The sequence below is a fragment of the Diabrotica virgifera genome, chromosome 3 (genome assembly GCF_917563875.1).
Source record: "Diabrotica virgifera virgifera chromosome 3, PGI_DIABVI_V3a".
In the NCBI taxonomy this organism is placed as follows: domain Eukaryota; kingdom Metazoa; phylum Arthropoda; class Insecta; order Coleoptera; family Chrysomelidae; genus Diabrotica; species Diabrotica virgifera.
In genome coordinates, this window is record NC_065445.1 from 45,637,934 (window position 1) to 45,658,528 (window position 20,595).

At 34.5% G+C, this 20,595-nt stretch overlaps 1 protein-coding gene across 3 annotated transcripts in view; it reads right to left on the reverse strand.

Moving 5' to 3' along the window:
- LOC114342798 (uncharacterized) overlaps positions 1-20,595 on the reverse strand; it is a 72,807-nt gene that overhangs the window by 2,037 nt on the left and 50,175 nt on the right. For all 3 annotated transcript variants that reach the window (XM_028293609.2, XM_028293600.2, XM_028293603.2), the window contains exon 7: positions 19,548-19,730. In XM_028293609.2, coding sequence (XP_028149410.2) covers positions 19,548-19,730 — 183 coding nt within the window. The remainder of the gene's footprint in view (positions 1-19,547; positions 19,731-20,595) is intronic.

The following is a 20,595-nucleotide window of genomic DNA, read 5'->3' on the forward strand; positions in this document are numbered from 1 at the left end:
CTTATATCATAAATAACTATTAAAGGTTGACATTTAAAAAAAAATCAGTTATCTTAGAGTTCCCACAATTAGTACCCATGCACATGCACCCTTTGCAGAATATGGAACAACTAATTCCTATCTTCCTACAACCGCAGTTTTTTGTACATCTTTTGGTACATTTACATGCTATTTTTTCAAGCAAAGCTTGTGGTGCAGGAGCTTTGACAGTAAATATTGGAATTAATCCATATTTGGAAGTTTGTCCGGCCGAGTTAAGTGGGTCCAAAGTATTACCTATAAAAAATAAGATTCAATCATAACACACAATCACATAAAAAAGTTATAATGAGGAATTTAAAAAATAATCCTAAAATCAAAAATCGTTGCAAGTACTTATTGCATTTTGAAAAAGCATATCATTCAAAAATAATCCTAGAATTTTTTATAATACACCATTTTAAAGTAAACAGAATAAGCTTTCTTTTTTATTATATAATATATACCTAAATGTAGGGTCCGGTCCTGATAAGGAAAGAGTAAACACGCAGTGAAACTAGCTCCTAGCAAAATTCAATTTTAGTAGTGTTAACAAAAATAATTTTAGAAGTAGATTATCATAGTAGTAAAGTTAAAGTGCAGTAGTGCAGTGGGAGTAAAGGTAGAGCTAAACGTAAGTCGTTGCATGCTTTTTCAAAATTTAAAATCTGCAAATAAATAAAAATTACATTGCCATATCATTATCAGTAAATTTCTGCTAATTAGGTTTTAAAGATAAGGAAAAGTTGATATTGGTTTCAAAACCTGATTATAAAAGCCTGAAAGAAACAGAGCCGGCTTGGAAAAAATAAGCAGAAATTATAAAATTTGAAATAATTAAATTATTTTATAAAGTATAGGCAATTAAGACTAGTTAATTGAATAAAGGATAAAAGAGGTAGATTGTTGATGTAGATAAGGTTAGCTCGTGCATCGGCCGTGGGTTGGATTGAGTAGGCTCATGATTGCGGTGAGCGGGACGCCTGATCTGTATCTAGCAAACACAGCGGAAGAACTTATCCTGGTAAAAGTTAAAATTCAATTAACAACGACAAACATAGCTTAAACGAGTGAGCAACAAAAGAGATAAACCGGAACACGAAAACTCATTCGACGAGGAGGAAGTCTTTAAAAGAAGCAAATCAACGACAAGAACACCACCAAAGGACAGCAAAGAAGAGCAAGAAAAACAAGAAATGGAAGAAATAAAGAAAATGTTAAAAGAAATGAACGAGGATATCAAAACACAAATAAAAGAACTGAAAACGGAATTAAAGGAAGAAAATGAGCAGATTAGAAACAACATAAGGGAGGTAAAAGAAGAATTAAAACAAAACAACGAAGAAATAAAAAACATAAAAGGAGAAATAGAAAATATGAAGAATGAATGGGCAAAGGAGAGGAAAGAGTTAAAACAAGAGAATGAAATGCTCAAAGCAGAAAACAAAAAGATAACAGAGGATCTATCTGATCTTAAACGATCAATGGAAAGGCTAGACAAGGAAAAAAGAAAAAATAACCTAATCATAAGCGGATTAATTATAGACAGTGAAGATCCAATAGCTCTAAAACAAGAAATGACAAACATGCTAGAAAACCATCTAGGAATTAAGACCGATATCAAGAGAGCACAAAAAATTGGCACAGAAACCTGCCTAGTCGAATTAGGAAATGAAGAAGAAAAAGTAACCATACTACGAAATAAAAGCAAGCTAAAAGAAGTAAAGCATAAGAAAATATGGATTACAGAAGACCTCACAAAAAGAGAGCAACAGAAAGCGAAAGCCTTAAGAGATATAAGCAGAGAGATGAGAGAAAAAGGGAAAATAGTAAAAATGGGATATAATAAAATTACAGTAGACGGAAGGGAATGGAGATGGAACCAGAAAGAAGAAAAGGTAATGGAAATAGCGACTCCAAAAAACTAACACAGTCACACGGAAGAAACGACGTAGGGACCATCCGAGGAACAGGGAGAGAAGATATTGCAAGTGAACAGGACACTAACAAAAAATGTATAGAATTAAGTAGTGATAAGTTTAGAAATACGAAAATAAATATTAATTATTATAATAGTAATACGATTGGTGGTGGGAATAATAATTTTAGGAATAGTATTAAAAATCAAAACAAAAAGAAACAAAAAAGAAAACAGAAAATAATGAAAATATGCACCTGGAACGTAAGAACAATGTTAACTACAGGAAAAATGGAAGAGATAGCAGGAGAGCTGAAAAGATACGGTATAAACGTAGCTGCCATACAAGAGACCAGATGGAAAGGAAGCGGCGAATTAGAAAACAAAAACCTCAGCCTCAAATACTCAGGGAGCGAAAGACAAGGGCAATACGGAGTAGCATTTATGATACTCGGAGATGTAAGGCAAAAAATACTACAATTTAGACCGATAAGTAACAGACTTGCATACTTGCGCATAGAAGCAAAGCCAAGCAATTTGTCACTACTAAACGTATATGCGCCTACAGAAAATGCGAACAGAGAAGAAAAAGAAAAATGGTACGATGATATAGAGGAAGAAATAGAAAAGATACCCAAAGAAGACACGATCATGGTACTGGGAGACTTCAATGCCCAAATAGGAACAGAACAATACACAGAAATTGTAGCAGGAAGATACACAATACATGAAAGGACAAATGACAATGGACAACGATTATGCAACCTAGCAACAAGAACAGGCATGGTCATAAGCAGTACAAAGTTCCCGCATCCTAACAAACATAAAATAACATGGATATCACCAAATCTGCAAACTAAATCTCAGATAGACCATATTTTGATAAACAGGCGGAGACAATCTTCAATTAAGGACGTAAGATCCTACAGAGGAGCCTGTGCTGACTCAGATCATTTCATGGTAACAGCAAAAATAAAACAAAAAACATGCAGGAGTAAAAATAAAAGCAAACAAACGAAATGGGACATTGAAGAACTAAAAGAGGAGCAAGTAAGAAGGAGATATCAGGAAGAACTGGAAAAATATCTAAGAATGGATGACAATCAAGAATGTGTCGACGTGAAACGGGAGTGGAGCTGCATAAAAGACGCCATACAGGAAGCAGCAGAAAAAACAATTGGCAAAAAGAGGAAGGAGAAGAAAAAAGAATGGTACAACATCGAATGTCAAAAAATTATGAAAAAAAAAAGTGGAAGCGAGATTAAAATGGATAAGAACGAACACGGCAGAAGACAGAGAAAACTACGAATTACTGAGAAATGAGGGCAAAAAAATTAACAGAAAACAAAAACGACAATGGATAGATCTAAAGATTCAGGAAATAGAGAACGAAAAATACAACACAAAAATTCAAAAAAATTCTATAATAAAATAAAAGAAAACAATAGAACATTCAAAGGTAAATTAAAAGGAATAAAAAACAAACAAGGTAAAATTGTCGAGGAAGAGAAAGAGTATAAAGAAATATGGACAAGTCACTTTAAAGAATTACTAATTGAACCAGTTATAAATGATGAAATAGAAGACGTGGACGAAGAAGAAACGAACACACAGGAACCAACATTAGAAGAAGTAAAAAACATTATAACGACAGGGAATAATGGAAAGGCACCTGGGAAGGACGGAATAAATCTAGAACTAATAAAATACGGAGGAGACATATTGCATGAAAAAATACATGAATTGATTAAGAAAATATGGAAAGAGGAGACAATGCCGAACGAGTGGGAAATTGGACAGATTATAACGATCCATAAAAAAGGCGACCAGCATGAGTGTAAGAACTACAGAGGTATTACACTATTAAACGTTGCCTATAAAATATTATCGTCAATAATACAAAAAAGGTTAACAGATGAAACAAAAAATATCATAGGACAATACCAATGCGGTTTCGTAAAAGGCAGATCAACAACAGATGCAATACATACCATTAAACAAATCATGGAAAAAGCACACGAACATCAACATGAAATAGAAATATTATTTATAGACTTTGAACAAGCCTTTGACTCAATAAAGAGAAAGGAAATAATGAAAGCCCTAAAATATCAAGGAGTAAGTAAAAAACTAAGAAACCTAATAAAAATGTCTATGAATAAATCAAAAATAAGTATCCTAACACAAAAAGGGGAAACAGAAGAATTCGAAATAAATAAAGGAGTGAGACAAGGTGACTCACTGTCAGCAACACTATTTAACCTGACAGTAGATTTTGTGTTAAAAAAGATCCATAAGGGAAACCTAAGAGCATCAGGTTACCAACTAATCGCCTATGCAGATGATATAGCGATAGTACCAAAAACACGAAAAATCATGAAAAAATTATTAATGGAGATAGAAGAAGAGGGAAAGAAGATGGGACTAAGAATTAATGAAAAGAAAACAAAATTAATGAGACTCGGAAAAGCAGAACAAAACAGAGAGGTAAGGATAGGAAATAAAAAATTCGAGGAAGTACAGAAATTTAAATACCTGGGCGTTATGATAAATAACAAAGGGGAAAGGAAAACGGAGATCGAAGAAAGAATAACTGCGACAAACCGGGTATTCCAAGCAAATAGAAAACTACTAAAGAGTAAAATATTGACCAAACAAACAAAAATGAATATATATAAAACAATAATAAGACCAATAACGATGTATGCAACAGAAACCATGACTATGACAAAAAAAGAAGAAGAGAAATTAAGGATAAATGAACGAAAGATAATAAAGACAATACTGGGTCCAGTGAGAATCGAAGAACAAGACTATAGAAGGAGAACGAATAAAGAAATTTTAGAAGAATTAAATGGTGAAGATATAGTAAAGAAAATAAAAGTACAAAGAACCAAATGGCTAGGTCACATATGGAGACAAGGACCAGAATCAGTATCAAAAGCTATGATATTGTGGCAACCAGGAGGAAAAAGGAGACGTGGTCGACCCAGATCGAAATGGTTAACTGAAGTAGAGGAGGACCTAAGAGGAGCAGGAATTACAAAATGGAAAGAGAGGGCAATATACCGGAAGAAATGGAGACATATTAGTGAACAAATACAATGATCATGGGGACTGATCCACCCCGTAAAATGGATCTAGAAAGCGAAAGCGGCGAAACCCCACATGGGGTGTTAAGCCATATACTATACTATACCTAAATGTAGAAAAAAAGTTATAATGGGAAATTTAAGAAATAATCGTAAAACATATAAAAACTCGTTAAAAGTATAAAGTCTTGGAAAAGATAACCTCTTTAAAAGAAGTCGTACAACATTATACAGTAGAACATTTTAAAGACAATTGATTTCTATTCCTCTTACATGTACCATTGCATATGCCCAAAGTTACGTAGAAAAACGTTACAGAACAATATTTGCGAAATAACAAGGAAAATTGCCCAAAATTGCGGTGATTGGTGAAATTTGAAAAATCATATTTCGAAAACTGTAAATCCTAATGACCTCGACCAAACATCATTTTAAAGACAAATGATGTAAGTTTTTTTTCTGTGAAGCAATATCTATACCTATATCCCCGTGGACAAAAGTTATGGGACAAAAAACAAAATTTCTTTCTTTTGGGTTTCTTTGTGCTTTTTGTTTTGAATATATTTTTGTAAAAAAATGTATCTTTGACTTTTAAAAGTTATATTTAGATAGAAAATTTAACCAGAAAAAATTTTTATGTAGGCGTGTTTGTACCACAAGTGCATAGAACTCACCCTAATGTAACCTGTGCCCAGGGACTAATTCACCCATTTCTCAAAAACGCACCCCTTTAAATGGTAGCACTCCGCGGTTTTTTCATATATAGAGATTCACTGACCATATGAAATAATAAAACCCCGTTAACGTTGTAGTTCCTTTCTATAGTACATAATCAATAGCCTACTAAAAAAAGCATCAGACCTACATCAACAGAAAATGCGTTTTCAACTTCAGCAAATTTCTGTATGTCAGAACGTGTATGTATCGATCTGTAAATTGGTGCCGAAATTTGTAATTATTACTGTAAATACTAGTTATTTAAATTAGTTTTCGCTCAAATAGTGATTAATAACATTTGTGTTACGTGCTAATCATCAAGAACAAGCTGTAACTTCAGTCAGTAAGAGATGTTTTGCTTAATAATCTTCCAACTTAAACACATTCAGTGTCAAACTATCAATAGTTTTTCACTGTTGCTATCATAGAGTTATATATTAGCATAGAGAGAGTGTCAGTCAGAGCGAAGTGACGACACCATCTTTTTTATTTGGATTAGTGCTGTTTCAATCTTACGCATAGTAAAGCTGCGGAAGTTGTCCTTCCCTTCCGTACCTATGCTCACACTTAATGTTATCTTAGTTTCGTTTCTCGGTACAATGTGTTAGAAAGAGATGCCGCAAACCAGTCCATGAGATCTTGTCGTCAGGAAGCGCGGAAGGTAGGCTCACTCTATGTTAATATAATTGTCAAGTCATTATAAAATATGGTAGTGTCCGTGTTTAAAAGATATTTCTGCTATACATACGGCGAGCCATATGGTTTGTTTTTCGTTGTTTTAAGGTGAAGGGATCATGGACGTACTAGCCAGCCCACTTGAGATTGAAACCTATGATAAGAATGTATTGCAGTTTTAAGGAATGTGTAGATATTGGATATTATGTTTTTAAGTCAGTCGAGTTTGTAACATTCTTCGGATAACATCCAAATAAAAACTTTATTTTAAGCTACACTTGCGTATTTTTAATAGGGGTAATTTTCTGTAAACGAAAGTTATTTTCTTTAATTTGATTTCGAACCAGGGATCTTTGCGTGAAGTAACTCGTGGACATCCCTACGTAACATTTTGGCGACCGCGATAAGGACTTAAATGTATTTAGTGTAAACTTTTTTCCGGCGAATAAATTCGTTTGTCGTGAGGCTCGGCCGAAGTTGTTACCCTTGTAAGCGAGAAATATGGCATTAGAATTAGAAACAAAACGCCGAACAGTGCTTCGTACTGTTTTTACGACAGCTGCTAATGTTTTGGACAATTTGTTATCTGAAACGGTGGACACTCGACCCTGGCAACAAACTAGTGTACAGTGGGAACTGTTACAAGTTAAGTACAATGAGCTTTGTGTCGTGGAAAGTGCGGTATTTGAAGCTATGGTCGAAAAGGCTTCCGAAGCAGAATTAATCAGTGAGATGGAGGCAAAGGATAGATACAGCACACGCTACTATGAACTGAAGTACAAATTTGAAGACAGACCCAGTTTAGTAAGTTCAGAGTCATAACTAAAAGGTAAGCGCAGTTTTAAATTACCTCCAATCGAATTCAAGAAATATTCTGGGGACTTGATAGATTGGCTTCCATTTTGGTCGCAGTTCAGAGTAGTGCATGATGATCCATCGATTGATTTAAACGACAAAATAGCTTATTTGAGACAAGCCACTGTAGACGGTAGTAAGGCCAGACGTTTAGTGGAGAGTTTTCCTGCAGTAGCCGATAATTACTCAAAAATTATAAAGAGTTTGAAGTCTAGGTTTGGCAGAGAGGATCTCCAGATTGAAGTATATATTAGGGAACTCTTAAAGTTAATTTTGAGTCGAGTTTCTAGTAGTTCTTGTAATGTTTCTGCACTATATGATATGATAGAGAGTCAACTTCGTTCACTTGAGACCTTAGGCATAACTGCTGACAAATATGCGGCAATATTGTATCCCCTTATTGAGTCATGTTTACCGGAGGATATGATCAGACTATGGCATAGATCTTCACAGTTTTTAAGGCCTTCTGGTTCCGTATCCATGCACAATGTCGAAGAATCTGCAGAAGTTTCAACTTTGGAGACAAGATTAAGTGGGCTAATGAGTTTTCTACAAAATGAAGTTCAAAATGAACAAAAAATTAATTTAGCAACGGAAGGTTTTGGTTTATCGACTGAAAATAAATATAAATCCAATAACCTGGTTGAAAAGAAGAATATAAAATCACCGAAGCAAGGAACTGATCAGCCATCAGCGACCGCTGCTGGGTTGGTAAATTATGAGGTTGACAGGTGTATTTTTTGCGAAGGACAGCATGACAGTATCAATTGTTTTAAAGCACAAAAATTGTCTATGGAACAGAAACGACGAACATTGTCAGAAAAGAAAGCCTGTTTTCGATGTTTGAAGGTGCGACATTCTTCGAAGAGATGTAGAGCACGTTTGAATTGTATTTTGTGTTGTAAATCCCATGTTGTTTTGATGTGTCCTGATTTACCTGTTAACAAAATTGATACATCGACCTCAAGTATTAGCCGCTCGGAAGAAAATAGGACTGAGGATCAGACGCTTGCGAATTTGAATAATACACAGGTTTTTTTACAAACTCTGCGAGTAAACATAAGAAGTGCACATGGTACTAAACAAGTAAGGGCACTTATTGACACTGGATCGCAGAGAACATATATTTTACAGCGTACCGCACAAGAAATGGGTTTTTCTGCTAAAGGAACGGAAAATATCGTACATACGTTATTTGGCGGTAAAAGTACTTCTGAACAACGACATAAATTATACAAGGTAACTGCGAGTGAAGGAGCTTACTCTTGTTCATTTGATGCCTTAGATCAACCAAAAATTTGTGCAGATGTCTCTCCTGTTTATCACGGCCCTTGGGTTGAGGAACTTAGTGACATGAATATTTCGCTCAGCGATGTCGGACATATAGCACCAATTGAGATTTTGTTAGGAGCTGATGTTGTAGGCAAATTGTATACAGGGAGGAAATATCAGTTACAGTGTGGTCTTGTAGCAGTTGAAACTTTGTTAGGTTGGACTCTTATGGGCAAGGTGCCGGCAGTTGCTTCTAATTTCAGCACATCTATGATGTTGATTTCGTTGTTTGTTGATAGTTCTTCTGTGGCGAAACTCTGGGAGCTTGATATTATTGGGATAACCGATCCTGTAGAAAAATTGACACGAGAGGTGGCGGCCAAGGAGGCTAAGAATTTTTTCTATGAGACTATCCGATGTGACAACGAAGGTAGGTATGAGGTTATGTTACCTTGGTTGAACAAGCATCCTTTAATTTCAGATAATTTAGTTGTCGCTAGAAGAAGGTTAGATACTACTTTAAATAAGTTGAAAAAGTCCAATTTGTTTGAATCGTATAATTTAATATTCAATGAGTGGTTGAACGAGGGTGTGATCGAAATAGTAAATAATCCCGAAGAGAATAATTGTGTGCACTATTTGCCTCACAGGCCCGTTATTAAAAATACTAGCGAAACCACGAAAATTAGGCCAGTCTTTGATGCATCATCTCATGAACAGGGTCGTCCTTCTTTGAACCAGTGTTTAGAGGTAGGGCCTAATCTTATTGAACTTATTCCTTCTGTGTTATTACGGTTCAGACAACAAAAAATAGGTGTTGTGTCGGATATTCGAAAGGCTTTTCTTCAAATTTCTGTACATTCGAAGGACAGAGATTTTTTGAGGTTCCTATGGGTAAACAATGAAGGAAAGGAATTTGTATTTCGACATAGGAGAGTTGTTTTTGGAGTCAACTGTAGTCCATTTCTTCTGGGTGCTACTATAGAATTTCATTTGATAAAGGCGCTGGAGAAGTGTTGTAATGATATGCCGTACTCTAAAAATACAATTGAAAGGCTTATGATTGGGTTCTATGTAGATAATTGTGTGACTAGTGTTACTGATGAGAATGAGTTGAGAAAGTTCGTATCAGAAGCAACTGCCATCATGGAGGAAGCTAAGATGGATTTGAGAGGGTGGGAGTCTTCTGGTAGTACAAAAACAGTTGTCCCTGTTCTTGGTCTTCTCTGGGACTCCTCAAGAGACACACTAAAAATCAATGGTGAAATTTTTCAGGGAGTGGTCGGAAAAGAACCCATAACTAAGAGATTGATGCTTTCTGTAGCTCAGAGTATATTTGACCCTATTGGTTTTACCTGTCCAGTATCTCTGTTCCCTAAACTGTTGCTGCAGAAACTTTGGGAAAAGCGCCTGGGATGGGATGCACCAGTCGAGAATGACATGGCTGAGGAATTTTGTCAATGGGTTACTCATCTTCCTGAACTGTCGAGTATTGAGATTCCACGTTGGATCCAGGCTGGGCCCATTGAAGCTTACCATTGGAGTTTGCACACCTTTTCAGATGCAAGTAAGAAAGCTTATGCAGCCGTAGTGTTTTTGAGAGTTCTTCGGAATGATGGTGTTTCGATTTTTCTTATAGCAGCTAAGAGTCGTGTGGCTCCTTTGAAGAAGATTTCTATACCTAGATTGGAACTGTTGGCAGCCACTATTGGTGCTAGACTTTATCAGTCAGTCAAAAGACAATTTTCTCAGCATGTTGAGTCTTATTTTTGGAGTGATTCCACTACGGTTCTTTCTTGGATTCAACGTAAGGATGACTGGTCTGTTTTTGTTTTTAATAGAGTTCAGGAGATTAGAAATTTAGCCAATGCTGAGTGTTGGAAATATGTGCCTGGTTCTCTCAACCCTGCCGATCTTCCATCAAGAGGCTGTGGTGTTCGGCAATTGTTCGAATCTCGATGGTGGGAGGGCCCGGAATAGTTGTACAGAAACGAAAATTATTGGCCCCAACAAAAAGTAGAGGTTGATGAAGAAGAAGTCGGCACTGAGAAAAAGAAAAAAGCCATTTCGTCACTATTGAATATGACGTCCGACGATTGGCACCTGCGTTACTTTTCTCAGTACACAAAACTGTTAAGAACGATGGCTTGGACGCTACGATTTTGTTACAATACGAGAAATTCAAATGGAAAACTTACAGGCGAATTGGTCGCGGAGGAAATCGACAAAGCCGAAATGTTTGTGTTGAAGTTAGTGCAGAAAGAAGCGTTCGGTTCAGATACGAAACGAATTTCCTCGCTAAACACGTTTGTCGATGAATTTGGACTTATACGTTTAAAAACTCGCGTTACCGAGAGAATTGACACGGAAGATTTTCGTCTGCCTATCTTACTTCCGGGTGAACATTTTATAGTGCGCAAGTTGATTTTGAGCTTACACAAAAACTCTTGTCACGTTGGTACACAGGGACTGCTTAGTTTGCTCCGCGAAAAATATTGGACTTTAGGGGGTAGACGGATTGTGCGGTCCATTTTAAAAGAATGTGGTGTGTGCAAGAGACAAGATGGGAAATCGTTCGAAGTACAAACGCCTTCATTGCCGGCCGATAGAGTTCGAGATGCTGCAGTGTTTGAGATTTCCGGGGTGGACTTAGCTGGGCCTCTTTACTTGAAATCGGGCGAGAAGGCATGGATTTGTGTGTTCACTTGTGCCGTTTATCGCGCAGTTCATCTGGAACTCGTTACCTCCTTGTCAACAAATGCATTTATTCAAGCTTTCCGTCGCTTTGTTGCCAGGCGTGGACGCCCGAGAACGGTTTATAGTGACAATGGAACGAATTTTACGGGACTTGAGAACGCGCTTAAGCAATTGGACTGGAACATGATCGCGGAATATAGTTCTACACAACGTATTAAGTGGCGTTTCAACCCCCCTACAGCTGCATGGTGGGGTGGATTTTGGGAGCGATTAATAGGTATTGTGAAAGGACTTTTGCGAAAAGTTTTGGGTCGAGCGTCTCTCAATTATGAAGACTTATTGACATTGTTGTGTGATTGTGAGAGTATAGTCAACTCGCGGCCATTGACGTATATTTCGGATGATCCTACTGAGTTAGCCGCGTTGACGCCAGGTATGTTTTTACGTGAGCAAGTCAGTTACGAGTTGCCGGATTGTGATTTGCTAGAGCAGAATTCTCTCACACGCAAAATACGCCGTTTGCAAGAGTTGAGAAGTCATTTGCGAAAAAGATTTCGTGCTGAATATCTGGCTCAACTCAAAGCGGGAACGAAGAAGACGAAAGTGTCTAAAGTGTCTATCGGGGATGTCGTTTTAGTAGGCAACGAAAACATCAAGCGTCTTCAGTGGCCTTTAGGAAAAGTTATTGAACTTTTACCCGGTAGAGATAATCAGGTGCGGTTAGTTCGTCTTGCGACAGCACAAAGCCAACTTCTGAGACCGTTGCAAAGGCTTTACCCAGTGGAAGTCGTGGAGGCAGTTACTGCTGGCGAGAATATCCAGGGCATTACCCTACGGGATGCGGCTCCAAAGACAGTGCCTCAAGAGAACGGTTGTCAGCTCCAGGCTGAGGAAGAATCAAGTGAAATAAGTGCGGGAGTGACAAAAAGCAGAGCACCCGATCTAAATGAAAGATGTAGGCGAAGTGGCCGGGTAGTTAAAACTCCTGTAAGATTCAAGTGACATTTTCTTGACTTGATTTTTTCATGACTGTTTGTTTTTGATATATTTTACTTTTCACTTTATTTGATATTTTATTGTAATTTTTCGTGACTCTCTGTATTTTTTTGAGAAATTTTGTCAAATTCCCCAAGGTGGGAGAATGTCGAGTCATTATAAAATATGGTAGTGTCTGTGTTTAAAAGATATTTCTGCTATACATACGGCGAGCCATATGGTTTGTTTTTCGTTGTTTTAAGGTGAAGGGATGATGGGCGTACTAGCCAGCCCACTTGAGATTGAAACCTATGATAAGAATGTATTGCAGTTTTAAGGAATGTGTAGATATTGGATATTATGTTTTTAAGTCAGTCGAGTTTGTAACATTCTTCGGATAACATCCAAATAAAAACTTTATTTTAAGCTACACTTGCGTATTTTTAATAGGGGTAATTTTCTGTAAACGAAAGTTATTTTCTTTAATTTGATTTCGAACCAGGGATCTTTGCGTGAAGTAACTCGTGGACATCCCTACGTAACAATAATATATCTCTATGGTTGCTATCCCGTCGCCGTCCCAACGGACGCCAAAGGTTAGGCAACCAGTATTGCAGTGATGTATCCAAGGTTAGCACTTACTTCCAGACATCTAAAGCGTAATACATATAAACAAATTCAAGTTACTTTTGACTACATGCGTATCAATTTAACTCAATGTTCCCCCACTGTTAGCATCACCAAGTCTGGACCCAATTCTTTCAGTAATCTTACTAGTTCATATGCAATTGCTACTATGACTAAACAACGTCCAAAGTACCCCAAGAAGACCGAAGCAATTTCATAATTAGTTGTACGTCTCTATAGTATCCAATGATTGTATATTAAATTTTTTTTTCTTCATAATTTTTACCTAATGTTATTTAAGATTTAGAAATTAACTGTTATAATAGTTAGTTTTAAGTCCTTATAGAGAGACATAAATTTAAATAAAAAAAAATCTGTACAAACAAGCCATCCTAAAAGATAAAATTAATAACAATTTACGTTTTTTAAAACATATTTCAATAATAAAACAAAGAAAATTCAGATTGATCACTTTATAATGTTTCTATTTTTAAAAATTTCTTCAACATTTTGAACTTTCTTTTAAATTTTTGAATTTTTCTAAACCTTTTTAAATCGCAATCTTTATAAGTTTTTATAAAAATTGCATTGAAAAATGAAAGGAAAAAAATTTCTTCTTTTTATTTTTAAATTTCCCAATTCCCGGGAACTCCTGGAAGATAAAAACTACCGACTCCCGATTCCCGGGAAATCAAAAGGGGCCGGGAAAGCGGAGCTCGAACTAAGACGTCATTTTTAAATTTTAATGTTTATTGTTTTCATATGATCGTAACTAAAATAAAAAATTAGTATTTATTCTCACATGGTTTAACATTATAACATATAGAATTACACAACACTTTAAACCTTTTACATTTATATAATTTTGAACGTTTTTTTTATTGCAGTAGCAATTTGTAAAGACTTGTCCCCCTATAGAAACTTTTGCACAGAGTTCTCTTAGAGGCAGCTGAATGTTGGGCAGATCTTCCTAATTAAAAAAATTCTTTTTGAAATTCTTTTATTTAATTCTTCGAAAAAAGTGTGTTTATTGTTCGGTGTTTCATCCCCACTCTGTATAAGCTGGCAAATGTTTTATCTTGTATGATACCCAAAACATTCCTAGCATGTCCTTTAGGTCTGTCAAAGCTGGGAATAGGTATGGTTACAGTTTTCCGATCGTAATTGACAGAAAATCATTGTTTACTAGTACACTTTAGAAGACCAAAAATAAGCATTTTTTCAAGATTTTTTTCTCAGAACTTTTCTTAAAAATGGACATAAAACTTTTTACAAGTTAATATCTAACTCTTAGAGAATATAAAAAATATATCTTTCTTCATTTATGCACGTACACTAATATTGTAGAGGGCGCCAAAATCGAGGCCTCGAAAAAAAAGTAGTTCCGATGGCGGACAGTTAATGTCAGGATTGGGATCTCTGAAGCAAAAAAATCGTACGACATTTGAAAAAGGAAGGTTTCTTACGTGACAATTTACCACCTTTAGTGAAAAATTCCGCAAAAAAAAGATTTTACGGTAATTTGAAAAAATTTTGTGAAAAAATCGCACGTTTTTCTTTAGTTTTTTATGTTTAAAAAAAATTTATTTTTATGTTTTTTATTGTTTATGTATTTTTATGTTTTTTTATCACATGGTATACAGCCAACTACAGGAAAACTTTTTCCTTGTGGATATTTATTTTTTTATTTTTTGGTCAAATTGTGGTAGATTGTCACGTAAGACACCTTTCTCTTTCAAATACAGTACGATTTTTTTGTTTCAGATATCCCAATCCTGAGATTAACTGTCCGCCATCATTTTTCGAGGCCACGACTTTTGCGCCCTCTACAATATTAGCGTACGTGGATAAATGAAAAAATATATATTTTTTGTATTCTTTAAGAGTTAGATATTAATACGTAAAAAGTTTTATGTTCATTTTTAATAAAGGTTCTGAGAAAAAAATTCTTGAAGACAATAATTATTTTTGGCCTTCTAAAGTGTACTATTACCCTGACCACGAAGACCTTCAATCGTCTATATTTTATACTTCATTGTTTTTATATTATACAGTGCTTTTCAGATAAAACTATCCACCTTAAATAACTATTGATACCTACACTGATTTTTAGAAAAAACACAAATACCTGTCAAACAATAGTAAAAGGGGGAGACATTATGCCATATTTAAGTTTGCCGGGAAAGGCACTATCTCACCCCCCGTATCATCCCTTAATTTGTTTTAAATTACTTCCAACTTTTTTTATTTTTTATTTGGGTTCTGTTCTTTGTACTGATTTCAATACTGTTTAACACATGATGCTTAAAGTGATTAGTTTATGAGAAAAATAAATACAAAACCAAGAAAACTAGATTGAAAATTTTTTTTTTAGCAATTTTATTACATACAAACATTTAGAATAAACATTTTACTACCAAAAATTTTAACAATAATTATTCAAAATGACTTTTTGTTTTTGTTTTTAATGAAATTTTGAATAATTTCTGTTAAAATTTTGAATAATTATTGTTACAATTTTTTGTAGCGAAATGTTCATTCTAAATGTTACAAAATTGTTAAAAAAATTATTTTTATTCAATCCAGGTTTCTTGCTTTTGTATTTACTTTTCTCATAAACTAATCACTTTAAGCATTAAGTTTACATTTTTGACACGAAGGAGAATCCAAATATAAAATAAAAAAAGGTGGAAGTAATTTAATAAAAATTGAGGGATGATACGGGGGGGTGAGAGGGTGCCTTTCCCGGCAAGATTAAATATGGCATATTGTCTCCTCCTTCAAGTATTATTTGACGTGCTTTTGCGTTTTCTCTAAAAATCGGTGGTTCAAAAGTTATTTAAGGTGGATAGTTTTATCTGAAAAGCACTGTATGTCTGTGCATAATGCTTGCATCTAAGTTTACTTTCGAATCCTTCATAGTATGCATCAATTGTGCTGTAAGCGCCCACAATATGTACATTGTACAACCTGATTACAAATTTTGCACGTACGTGCGCCAGAACTCTCTTTTTGCCAAACACAACAAACCACATCTGCAGAAGTAATCTCAATTATTGAACAATTTTTTTCCTCTCTTAGTAACGACGGTCCAGGGGATTTGTCAGTATAGTGCACTTTTGTTTTTTCTCCTACTGAGTATTTGCTTTCACAGTTCACTATGACATTCCCATTTCATATATTTGTTGTCCAAGTAATGAAGCTTAAAATAGTACAAAACCTCGCAATTTTTACAGAATGGATCGATTTGCTTGAACATAAATAGTGGATCGTCCAAGGATCAAAACCTATATGATACCGAAAGGAGCTGTTACCATGTGGCTAGTTGCCACCCCATCTTGGGGGTGTAAATTTTTTATTATATTTTGACCTCAAAAGTTGGTAAAAACTTTAATTCTAAGCAAAAAAGGGTTTATACATTTTTTTGATAAAATTTATAGTTTCTGATTTATTCGCTATTGAAAGTGTCAGTTTTATATCGAAAAAATCAATGTTATTAATATGTTTGCTCTAATTTAAGTTGCTAATAACTCCAAAAGTTTTCGTTTTATCAAAACAACTTTACTTAATAAAAATGTACCTTTCAAAAAAATAAACACAACCGTTTCTTTTAATTTTCTTTAAGGCCAGTAGTAATCAAGCTATACTTTATTATACGATAGCTCTTCTTCGTCAAATGCTAAATATTGTAGTTTCAAAGTCAAAAGACGGAAAACTATGCATTTTTCGAGAATAACTTCTTTAAACTAATTTAAAGCATTTAAAAATATCTATCTCCAGAAATAAAAAAAAGTATTTAGCTCAAAAATTAAGTGACTTATAATGAAAAGAATGTCAGTCCCTATTTTTTTCAGCGAAAAAGTGATCGGAAGTAACCCCCTAATCACCATCCTAATTAAAATTAGTCACTGACCTTATTTGGTCTTCTTTATTTATGTATTATTAATAGGTTTTAAAAGTTTGACCGGCTTAGAGTGATTAGTTAAACAAAATGGAGTTAAAAGCGAATAAAGAATTTTTGTAGTTTGGAAAAAATGGAATTCTCTTCAGAATAGAAAGACTAGCGTCAGCAATACGAAAAAATGTTTAAATATGAAATTGTAGCTTATTTAGTTTCCAAGAACACGGTTTGCAAAAATGTTTTCTACGGCAAAAATTTAGTGAACTATTAACAATTTAAACTTTAATATAGTAATATACATATATAATATAATGTAATAACCTGCAAAAACCACCTTTACCAACCCTTTCAAAGCCAGTGTTTTTTACGACTGAGGATTTTAAAAAGATTTATTATAAGTAGGCTTATAGATCTTGTAAAAACCTAAAAAATTCTTTTTTACCAAATTTTCTAAGATAAAAAATTAAAAAGTTAATGTTAAAAAATTAATATATGTTTTTTTTAAAAAAAAAAAGGATAAATCCAATTGGAAGCATAAGAATGTACGTTAGCGGTGTTTTTAGTCATTGGCCTTATTCATTCTTCTTTATTTATGTAATAATCTAGAAGTTTGACTGGCTCAGAATGATTAGTTTTTAAAAAAATGGAGTTAAAAGAGAATAAAGAATTTTTGTGGTTTGGTAAAAATGCAATTTTCTTCAGAATAGAAAGATTAGCATCAAAGATATAAAAAAATATTTATATATGAAATTGTAGGTTATTTAATTTCCAAGAATTTGGTAGAAAAAAAATTTTCTACGGTAAAAATTGAGTAAATCGTAAATGAGTATATCGAAAAACGTTGATTTTTTCGATATAAAACTAACACTTTCGATAGCGAATAAATCGAAAACTTTTAATTTTATCAAAAAAAGTTTTATCAAAAACACCTTTTGATTAGAATGAACGTTTTTATCAATTTTTGCGGTCAAAATATAATAAAAAATGTCCACCCACGAGATGGGGTGGCAACCACCCCCATGGTAAAATCGCCTTTCAGAATTACATAGATTTTGATTCTTGGACTATCCACTACTTATTCTCCAAGTTTCAAGCAAATCGATCCATTCTGTAAAAATTGCAAGCTGAAAACCTTCGGTTCCTAAACTAGAAGTCACAAACACCCATATTTTTAATACCGGGTCATATATTTATTCTTTCCATGTACATCCTATATTATGGGACAGTTTCGACAGTATAAACACACAAACAGTCCTAAATACTTTCCAGTCTAAGACTGAAACACAAAAGCGCAAATGAACTCATCTAATTGCGGAACAAATTCCAAAACCTACACTTTTGAAACCCACCACAGTGGTTCACAACTATTCTGACACCTCTATCTCTACCTTTGCCACTCAAGCTTTAGCAGAAGGTTTCAATTATTCTGTTATCCCAAGCCACATCCCAATTATTCCTAACAATCCTAATTTACCTTCCGAAGATGCTGAAATAGTTAGAAAAGAAGTCGCTCGCTAGAGTCCTTAGAAACTTAAAACCCTCTACTCCAAACATTAGCCAATTCGAGAGAAAAGCCCTGAAAGAACTTGAAGCAAATCCAGATCTAGTCATTTTTCCTGCCGATAAAGGAAACGCCAGTGTCATCCTAAACACTTCGTCTTAAAACAATAAGTTCTCAAATCTCATTAACACCCCCATTAACTACAAGCCCGTTTCTAATAATCCCACAACCTATTTGGAAATAACAACAAAAACAAAAACCATCATCAATAAAACTTTTCGTTTTGTTGCCGCAAAACAAACTTTAATTGCTCGTAAAGGGTCTTCTAGAACACCTCGAATATATATGGCCTACCCAAAATTATAAACCCGATCTTCCTCTATGTCCGATTGTCAGTGCATACAACTGTCTCACAAAACCATTAGCAAAATACCTAGCCAAAACTCTTTAACCTCTCACCGAAAATGCTCCATTTTCGTCAAAAATTCTTTTCATTTCATCGAATTTCTCAAACGACATCCTATCTCACCCTCAGACATTCTAGTCAGTTTCGACATCGTTTCACTTTTTACCAAAATTCCTATAGATGAAACCCTAAATATTCTGGAAACCAAACACAGTATCCAGCAAGAGCACTTATCTCTCATCTCTCATTAAACATTACATGCCCAACACTTATTTCATCTTCCAAAATCAATTCTACAGAGAAATAAATGGTGCCCCAATGGGCTTACCACTCTCTCCAGTAATCTTTATGGAAGATTTTGAGTCCCGAGCATTATCCACATCTATGATTATGCCCACATGTTGGCTACGAATGTTGACGATACATTCGTCTTTTGGCCCCACGGCAGGGATGCTCTAGTATCTTTTCAGACCAGTTCACGATGAAGGTGGAGACTAATTCATCCTTACCGTTTCTCGACGTTCTCATAAAGAAGAACCAATCCCAAGATTTCCATCACTCTGTTTATCGAAAACTTACCCATACGAACCGCTACTTACATGCCAATTCTCATCACCCACCTTCACAAATTAATTCAGTCATTAATACCCTTGTCTCCAGATCAATACGCCTGTCCGACGATGAAATTAGATCTACTGAACTCTCTTCTTTAAAACAAGCCCTCATCCAAAACAGTTACCGCGAATATCAGATCGATAAATATATCCTCTAACTATTCACCAATTTTCATGCATATGCATGGAGGTTCAACGAAATCGGAGGTAATAGCTCATATCCACCTTCAGTGACGGCAATATAACTTAAAACAATAACTAATATCTATAGGTACTTACTTGGGTATAGTTTTATCCTGAGTTAAACGATTAACAAAATGAACATTGGTCACAGTATATGCAGATCCGCGTTCAATTTTTCCTTTTGCTATTAACTTCATTTTCACTCTGTGCATCAGTGCTTTTAAATTGTCATCTTTCATAGGAACTATCACTTCATCTGTATCGATCACAATAATGTACCTTGGGAAAAAATTACTGATAGATGTTCATATTTTTTTACTTAAATAAGACGACTGAATGTTATAAGTATAATTCAAAGTGGTGGAAATTGAAATGTAATAACTGGGCAGCTTGAAACAGTCTATGTGAAGCATAAACTGTTTCAATACCTTCTGGGGTAGGCGCAAAATCTTGGTACAATGCTATTTAAATGCTTTCATTTTTTCGAATACTGAGAAAATAGAGAAAATATTTCTAATAAGTATTTTTAAAAAATTTGAACCCAGAATGAAATATTACATCATCATCGAGGACCGAAAGTCCCTGAAATCTTCTATAATGTTTATTTTAGTAAATTACAGGGAAGAAAAAAAATTAAAAAATGTAGTGTGATTTTTAACTTCAAATATTTCATTAAAAAAACTTTTTGTTTATTCTAAGGGACTTTTGTTCCTCGGTAATTATATACTCTTTCATTCTGCGTTTAAATTTTTTAAAAATAATTATTAGTTTTTTCAGGATTCGAAAAAAATGAATGCGTTGGACCAATATTTTGCGCTTACCTCATTTATTACAAAAGAATTATAATATTACATATTATTATATGATGCGGAAGTTTAATAGAAAAATCAAAATTAAATACCACTTTACAGAAAGAAAAAAATATAAAGATTCTTCGTAAAGCATCTAAAAATTAATTCGTATATAATAAAAAATAGAAGTAAAAAAAGATTGAAACGATTCAACTAACAAAATAACAGAAGAAATAGTAGAAATCACTCTATTATTGATAGATCTCCGAATCCGGAAAAGGAATTAGAGGAACCTGGGTTGTACAGATCTATAAACATACATACATACAATGTATGTAGGTATGTAGTATGTA